Source organism: Enhydra lutris, unplaced genomic scaffold (genome assembly GCF_002288905.1).
Source record: "Enhydra lutris kenyoni isolate GAN:26980312 unplaced genomic scaffold, ASM228890v2 scaffoldscaffold45, whole genome shotgun sequence".
Classification (NCBI taxonomy): domain Eukaryota; kingdom Metazoa; phylum Chordata; class Mammalia; order Carnivora; family Mustelidae; genus Enhydra; species Enhydra lutris.
Window position 1 is genome coordinate 15738759 of NW_019154129.1, and position 8033 is coordinate 15746791.

General features: G+C 65.5%; 2 protein-coding genes across 6 annotated transcripts in view; one reads left to right on the forward strand and one right to left on the reverse strand.

Moving 5' to 3' along the window:
- Positions 1-1501, forward strand: part of LOC111156113 (NPR3 like, GATOR1 complex subunit) — a 37832-nt gene extending 36331 nt beyond the window's left edge. For all 4 annotated transcript variants that reach the window (XM_022516739.1, XM_022516740.1, XM_022516741.1 and 1 more), the window contains one exon: positions 540-1501. In XM_022516739.1, the coding sequence (XP_022372447.1) occupies positions 540-705 (166 nt within the window). In that variant the 3' untranslated portion in view covers positions 706-1501. The remainder of the gene's footprint in view (positions 1-539) is intronic.
- Positions 1430-7811, reverse strand: LOC111156115 (N-methylpurine DNA glycosylase). Of its 2 annotated transcripts, none has more exons than XM_022516743.1 (4): positions 7768-7811; positions 5436-5666; positions 4425-4629; positions 1430-1880 (listed from the first exon to the last, which is right to left on the reverse strand). In XM_022516743.1, the coding sequence occupies exons 1-4, from the start codon at positions 7789-7791 to the stop codon at positions 1468-1470; spliced, it is 873 nt and encodes a 290-aa protein (XP_022372451.1). In that variant the 5' UTR covers positions 7792-7811; the 3' UTR covers positions 1430-1467. The 2 variants fall into 2 exon arrangements, with proteins under 2 accessions (XP_022372451.1, XP_022372452.1); XM_022516744.1 differs by lacking the exon at positions 7768-7811 and adding an exon at positions 6973-7059.
- Between the last annotated feature and the right edge of the window lie 222 nt (positions 7812-8033).

Consider the following 8033-nt stretch of genomic DNA (forward strand, 5'->3'; position numbering starts at 1 on the left):
GCAGGTTCCTACCCTCTTGAGGCCTGTGGGGACCTTCCGCACCGGGAAGGCTCTTCGCCCGGGCTAGGGTTGGTGGTGTCCAGGACCCCACATCATGGGTGACAGTCAAACCTGGCTTTGACTTGGGGGGCTCTGCGGGTGTCGGGTTTTCGGGGGGGGAGGCTGCCTGGGGAAGCCCCCAGTCAGGAACCGCATGCCAGGCAGCTGGGCCCAGGCCTCTGCGCCGGCCCCAGCCACACACAGCCCTAGAGCAGTGACCCCGTCTGGGCCCGTAGCCACACGGGAGCCGCTGCCACAGCAGCATGACAAGAAGCCCCTGGCAGGCCTGTCTCCTGCACTTTCCCCTGTCAGGGTGCCGAGGGCGGACGTGGCCTTCAGGCTCGGGTGGCTCCAGGGTGTGAACAGGGCCCGCGAGGGCAGCAGGCCTGGAGCCCTCACCCACCCCGTCATCCCTGCCGGGTCTGCGCAGGTCTGTGGGGCGCTCAGTGCGGAGCCCTCCCCTGGCTGCCTGGCCTCACACTGCCCGCCCCTCGCCCCAGGCTCCTGCACTACTTCCGCGGCCGCCACCACCTGGAGGAGATCATGTACAACGAGAACACACGGCGCTCCCAGCTGCTCATGCTGTTTGACAAGTTCCGCAGCGTGCTAGTCGTGACCACCCACGAGGACCCAGTCATCGCCGTCTTCCAGGCGCTGCTTCCGTGAGGCTGGGCCCAGGACGATCGCGAGGAGGCAGGCTGCTACCATGGGTGCTGGGCTGTCCCCCCGCCCCAGGGCCCCCCACGCCCCCTGCCAGGCTGAGCCCTCTGAGGCCTGAGTGGACTCCAGCAGCAGCCTTGGGGCCACTGCCCTCCCTGTTCTCATCCTCACCTGGTCCTTAAACAGCCTCAGTGTCTAAGCTGAGGAGACGAGGCTCCCAGCTGGAGGGAGTGTCCAGGACTCAGGCCTGCCGGCTTCCCACGCAGTCAGACCGCGTGCTTCTCTCAGACCCTCCTCCTGACCTTGCCCTCGTTCCCCGGTCCCCTCTGCTGCTGCCTTCCCCACGGTCACCCTGGGACTTACAGAGAACCGTGTCTGACACGAGAGCGGAGGAGAGCCTGGCCGTGCTGTGTGCCCTCTGCTGCTCCAGGGAGCCCTGGGCCTTTCCCAGCCTGGCCCCCTGCAACGGCTCTTGTGTTCACCAGGAGCCTCGTGACCAAGCTGTCGCCACCACCCCCCCCCCCCCCCCCCCGGGACTCCTGCTGCACAAGGGCCTGGGCCGATGCCTGTCTTTGGGGTGAGTCTGCCCTGGTTCCCTCCGGCCTCCCTCACACAGGCCTGAGGGACAGTGTGCACAGCCTGCACTCCGGAGTCCGGTCCTGGAGGGGGAACCGACCACAAGCACATGTTGACCCCTGAAGGGGCTCTGGCCGAGACACAGGCAATAATGTTTTCTAGACATAAAGTGTTTATTGGGTTTTTACAGAATTAAAAAGCCTCATGGGAGCAGACGCTCGCCAAGGGCCCGCTCTGTGTGCTCTGCTCAGCCGCTCTGTCCACCACGCTGACCCAGGGGCTGCCCCGGACATAGAAGCGCAGGGGCTTCTGGGCCCACTCTCCTGCCTGGCCGATGCCCACGCGGGCAGCCGCCACCACGGCAGGCTCACTGGCCCCCAGGGCGCTGCGCTCCATCCACACAGCCGTGTCGGCGGCCAGGTCCCGCTGGTCGAAGCTCTTGTCGATGGCCAGGGCCTGGCACAGCTTGGAGGGGCCACTGCACAGCTCACGGTCCTTGAGGGCTCGGCCCGCGGTGCCCTTGCGGAGGGCGCTTCGAAGCTGCCGCATGGTCTCCAGGCCCCCCAGGGGCTCCAGTGCTCGCAGCAGGACACACGCCCCGTCCCCTGGGGGACAGACAGACAGCCTAGAAAGCCAAGCCTCCCCGGGCTGTTGCGCTCCCTACACCGGGGTGCACACGGTGCTACGGACGTGAGGCGGCTGCCTTCCTGAGCTCCGGACACCTGCTGCCTCCACCCCCACAGACCGGGACCTGCAGGTGCCTGGGCCACTAGGTGGGGTGCGCCCGGGAAGCCCGAATGCCGGACCCCCAGCTAGGAACAGCCCGGTGGCTGCGGGTGGCCGGCCTCCTCCTGGCTTGGTCTGGTTTGGAGACTGGCAGCACCTGTGCGGCTGCAGAGGAAAGCCCAGAGAGCCGGTCGTCTGTGGGCGCGGCCAGCCCCCCGGAGGCAGCAGGCCCAGAGCAGCCACCCGTGTGCTCGTGGTACTGAGCGAGCCCTGCCCGGGGACCCGTGCAGGAGACGCCAGCACACAGCCCCTCTCCTCCCCTGGGGCCCCTCTGCGTGTCAGTCCACCGACCCCTGACATCAAGAGTCACACGCTCCCCTGACTGAGGCGCCCCAGTCCGAGCTACTTTTAGGGACCAGCAGATGGTCACCCTGGGCTTAGGGGCTCACTCGAGAGTGCGCGTCTGCCCTAATCCCCTGCATGGCTGGGAACGGTATGACTGGACCCTGGCCAGAAGAACCGGGATCGTCCAGCAACGCTGCTCGGACTGGGCCAACCCCCGCCACCAGGGGTCGGAGAGGCTCAGGTGGCCAGCTGGTTTCCACTCTTGGACCTTGGCCACACGGGCCTCCCCACTGGCATCTGGGAGCCCCGAGTGGACGCAGCAGCCCTCTCAAGTAGCCGGCAGCTGGCAAGTGTGGGGCTTCGGGACCAGATGCCCCTTAGACAGCCAGTCCTCAAAGGACCTCAGGAAATACTTGGGTCACGCAAAACCTCGACGTTCCTGTGCCTCTGGCTCCTGGGCTCGTCCCAGCCCACCAGCGTCAGGGCTCCCTGTGGGTGCCACACGGTGCCTCACTGCACATGGGGTGAAGGGGCAGCCTCTCCCAACATCCCCACATCCCAATCCCGGAGTGCATCCGAGTCCCTCATCCTGACGAAAACATGACACCCTAATCTCTTCCTCCCAGGTCTCCCCGTCCTCACCTGCTAGTCCTGTCTACACGGCCTGCCCTCCTGGTGTCTGTGCCGCCTCCACCCTGCGGGCAGGCAGACGACGACCATGTCCTCAGCCTCCCTTCTCCCTCCCTCTGCCTCCCAACCCTTGGCCTTGACCGTCTTTACCCACGTGGTTTCCTGCTCCCGCCCCACCTGGATGGTCACATGTCCACAAAGTGACGTGCCACCTCCAATGTATGCCCTGTCCACTGTACCTCCCCCAACCCCAAAATCCTGGCCTCTTCCCCTTCCTTGTTGACCATGGCCCTGGGCATCGCTAGACCCAGTGAGTCCCCTTGTCTGAATTGAGGCCCGCTACACAAGAGCGGGTTGGTTCTAGTAATAAGGAAAAGCCAGACAGCCAAGGTAAGTGCTAAAGAATGACAAGAGGAACACCTCTGGGATGGCCCCTATCACCCTCTCAACACCCGCTTTGTGCTGGGCACAGGACCCATCCTTCAGCCCCTGTGGCTCTGACACGGGATGTGTCCAGCTGTCTGCTTAGCGCCATCACAACTCCCAGGTCACTGGAATCATTCAGCAAATGTGTGTGACACACAGCATGCCAGAGCCCAAGCTTCTTACTGGTCTCAAGCATTTGCTCTTCTTGGGATGGGCCCTGGCGAGATTCGACAGATACGGAGAGGCTGGGACCGGCCAGGCGGAGTGGGCTGGGCAGACCCTGCTCCTGGTCAGCAGTGCCTCTGGCAGGATCATGCTGGGGGCTCTCCCTTCTGAGCAAAGGCCTTCGGCTCGCAGTGGGACACAGGCCGTTCCACAGCAGGTGTCGCGGGTGGAGCGGGCTCTCCCGGGGCTCCAGACTAGCATCCCTCCAGTCGGCACTACTGACATCGGGGGCCGGATGATTCTGTGTCTGTGTGGTGGGGCCGTTCTGTGCCTCGTGAGCCCTTGGGCAGCACGCCTGGTCTCCACCTGCCAGACACCGGTGGCACGCGCCCAGCCGGGATGACCACACCTCTTTGGACGTTGCCTCACGGCGGCTTCCCAGGTGGCAAAACCATCCCCAGTTGAGGACGACCGGTTCAGACCCCACAACCGACCACCTGATGAGGCTCTGGCTTGAGCTCAAGTCAACTCGGGCTGACCACACCCTTGTGTTCCCACAGCTCGCCCTCCCAGGTCGGCCCTGGTCACAGGAGATCTCAGCTTTGAGGTCTGTGACCGTCGGTGTCCTTGTGGAGCCTGTCAGCTCTGTGTTCAGGTCAGCCCATGACCTCTGTCCATGGGGGGCCCCAGGCACCTACCACCACCCAGACGGTGTAGCCAGAGTTCCTAAAGCCCTGGCCTAGCTTAGCAGGGACACCTGTTCCTGCCTGTCCTCCCGGATCTCCCAGCTGCCAGTTCAGGGGGCAGTGCCCGAGGCCTCCTGCTGCCCCAAGCCCCGTCACCCCGGCACTGCTCACCTCGGCTGGAGACGTTCATGCAGAAGTACATGCCGTAGATGACGTACACGTACAGAGTGCCCGGCTTCATGAACATGCCACGGTTGCGCGGGGTCTGCCGGCCGCCCCTAGAGTGCGCGGCTTCGTCCTCTGGCCCCACGTATGCCTCCGTCTCCACGATGCGCCCTCGGAGCTCTGTGCCGTCGTCAAGTCGTCGAACCAGCACCTGTGGGCAGTGTGTCTGCTCAGAGCCCGGAGGGGCAGGGGGCACCCTCAACTGTGACAGCCCGCAGCCTGGGCCTCACCTCCCCAGTTCAAGGTGCACCGGGGCACCCAGGCCCAGCCAGGCCCCCCACTGTCCCCCTCACCCATCCTGGCAACACAGGCCCTGCTACGTAGCCTGTCCCCAGGGGACAGCTGTCTCAGGCTCCGGCCAGGGCCAGGCTGGGGAAAACCAGCACTAGTGAGTCCGCACACTTCAAGTCTTCTTGGTGGGGCCCTCCATCTCCCTGCCTCCTCCTCCCCCTGCCCCCTTGGACTTAAGTGCTTAGCCTGGGGTAAGGCAGCATGGAGGGCACAGGGCCCCAGTGTTGTCCTCACACAGGTGCCCAGGACGCCTAGAGCCTGTGCGGCCCCTTCCACCTGGACTGACCACAAAGGACCACCCTACTTGGCTCCCACCCCCTGGCTCTCAAAGGCCCTTCTGAGCAGTGGGAGCAGCTGCCTGCAGGGGACCCGGCCTGGACCACAGGCCTGGGTGTAGCCAGCTCCACAAGGAGTGGGTCAGAGCAGGCCGTCTGCCAGGGAGATGAGCTGGCTGCAGCTGGCTCAGGCGGCACCCTGGGGCAGGGGTGAGGCCCGGAGCGGCCCTAAGGGCCAGCTGAGGACGGGGCAGGGGCGGGTGCTCTCGGGTAAGCCAAGCACCGAGGAGAGCAGCGCAGGCCACAGGGGAGCCAGGGAGGACCCGTGGAGTGCTGAGTGTGCCCGAGAACGGAGTCTTCCCCCGCCTGATCCCGGGCCACAGGACAATACCTGTCCCAGAAATGCCTGTGCCAGGGCGACAGCGGGTTGGTCGAAAAACTCCGATCCCAGCCGTGCAGAGCAGCTTTTTGAGCTTGAGAAGTAGAGGCTGCGCTGGGGGCCCAGGGAGGCAGGCCGCCCCAAGCGGGGCTCTGTAGGGGAGGGCGTCGGGGCTCCGTGCAGGTCACTCCCGGGCTCTTCTGCCTCCAGCAGTCGCTTTTTCTGCCCGAGTCTGCGGGAGAGCTGTAACGGGAGTGGACCGATCTCCTGAATAGGTTTGGTGGTGACGTCGGACTCAGGGAGGCGAAGGACTGTATTCGACGGCCCGCCTCCTCGAACAGCAGAGACCACCCCCTCGTGCGTTGTTCCAGGTGCAAAGGGGTGCTGTACCTGGCATGTGCAGCCCCACGCTGGGCCCCGGGAGGCCTCGGGAAACGCCTGCGCAGCTCGACAGGCTGTGGGTGCGGTGACCGAGCAGCCACCCTGATCCACACCCGGTCCACGTGCAGACGATGCGCAGGCTGATGGCAAAGGGCTGCACGGCCTGGGGAGGGGACAGAGGGCACCCGAGCCTAGGACAGAGGGCTGCTATCCTGATTCCCACCCGTGACATGGAGTCCAAACTTCCAGTCTTGTTTCTGGAACCTAGCCCTTTGCAGCAACCCTAACCGGGAATTAATTATTTTCTTTTATATTTACGTACGTAAGTACTCTCTACACCCAATACGGGGCTCAAACTCACGACCCCAGCATCCAGAGTCACATGCTCTTCCGCCCGGGCCGGCCATGACCTTGGCCGGGGGCTTGGCCGAGGACCGCTCACAGGTGGTTGTGTCCTCCACACTCCCTCCCACCCGGCTGCCGTGTTGGCAGGGCTCCCACTGTGTCATCCCCTCCTCAGAATGTCCAGGAAGGCCTGACATGCAGGGGTCGGGGGAAAGGACCAGGAGTTCTTTGCTTCAACCCGAGTGCTCAAGGCAGGACCCCTGGTGAGTCCCCTGTCCTCGCTCAGGACCCAGGTGCCATCATAAGGAGCAGTGGAGCGAAGGCGAGGTCTCCCAGGGGACAAGACCTAACCTCCCACCTGCTACCACACAGCCCGGGAAGCCTGACCAGACACTGTTCTGGGACCAGCTGCTCTACCAGTGGGAGATGACGAGCAGGTGAGCCCCGGGGCCTGGAAACACCCTCGGCAAGGGCTGGTTCTCCATAGTACCCACATCTCTTCGGCGCGTGACAGGCCCAGTATTTTTAACATTAGCACTGGCATTCCATCTTGAAAGGAGACGGCCCGTCTACTGAGAGTGGACGCTGACGTGACCGTCTTCGCAGCCCAGCTCATCTGCCAACACCCGCTGTGGGCTCAGACGCTGGGTTGCTGCCACCCGGAGTCTGGCCCCCCGCCTGCCCCGTGGCACTCGGGTCATTCTGGGTCAGGCGAAACTGCCCAGGACTGAGGCCTAGAAAGGCCTCAGTTTCCCTATCAGAGACCTAGAATCTGAACCTGACCCCGCACTGCACTCAGCGAGCACGGCCTCAGATCCTGTACCTGGGCCTCGTGCATCCCCGGCTCTGGTTAGAAATGAGGGTTCCAGGGCGCCTGGGTGGCTCAGTGGGTTAAGCTGCTGCCTTCGGCTCAGGTCATGATCTCAGGGTCCTGGGACTGAGCCCCACATCTGGCTCTCTGCTCAGCAGGGCGCCTGCTTCCCTTTCTCTCTGCCTGCCTCTCTGCCTACTTGTGATCTGTCAAATAAATAAAAAAAAAAAAAGAAATGAGGGTTCCCCACAGAGGGGGCCCTGGACACCCACGGTGTCTGCCTGTTTCCCCATCGGAAAGAAAGGAGCCCGTATCTGTGGCTGGGGGTGGGAGGAGGGCCTCCGGCCAGAGTGGTGCCCCCCGTGGAGGGCTGGAGCGAGCCCGGCCGGGATGTGGGTTAGTCCAAGGGACCCATGAGCCCTCCATCCACACCCGGCAAACAAGGGCTTAGGGCGTCCAGGGCGAGCCTTTATCCGGCTGCCACTGCGGCCACCGCGGGTCACTTCTGCGGCAGCCTGGCCGCCGGGCAGTACAAGTCTGAGCCGGACCCCAGGGCGCCGCACGCGACCAGGACACCGGGGCCGAGGGCTGCTCCCGGACTCCACCGGCAGCCCCAGTCGGGCCGCGCCTTTTCCAACAGCGGAGGAGCAGCCGAGCCGGGGCCGCCCCGCCGGGGGCCCGCGCGCGCGTGACCGGCTCCCCCGGAGCCCGCTCGGCAGCGGGGCTCTCGGCCCCGGGGCGGGTCCTCGGGCGAGCGCGGGGCGGCCGTGCGCCGAGCGGGCAGCGCGTACCCGGGCGCACACTCACCTGCGCCGCGCCGCGCACCGGCATCCCGCGGCTCCGGGCGCCCCCGCCCGCCCAGGCGCGACCCCGGAAGTGCCGCGGGCGCCTGCGCGGAGGAGGACGGAAGCCCGGCGGGGTGGTGCAGACCTGCCCCCGGAGGAGGGGCCGGGCGGGGGGTGGTCCTCGGGTCCCGGACAAAGGCCCGGGGGCTGCTGGGACGCTGGCGGCGGGAGAAGGCGGGGACGGCGACGGGCTTGGGGCGAGAGGCCCCGCAGCCCGGTGCCCCTCCC

Excerpts from the sequence above, each read along its gene's own strand:
- LOC111156115 (XM_022516743.1), bottom strand. The coding sequence starts at position 7,791 with ATGCCGGTGCGCGGCGCGGCGCAG. Across the intron at positions 4,630-5,435 it reads CACAGGCATTTCTGGGACAG|GTGCTGGTTCGACGACTTGA; the intron begins GTATTGTCCTGT and ends CACTGCCCACAG. Across the intron at positions 1,881-4,424 it reads CATGAACGTCTCCAGCCGAG|GGGACGGGGCGTGTGTCCTG; the intron begins GTGAGCAGTGCC and ends TCTGTCCCCCAG.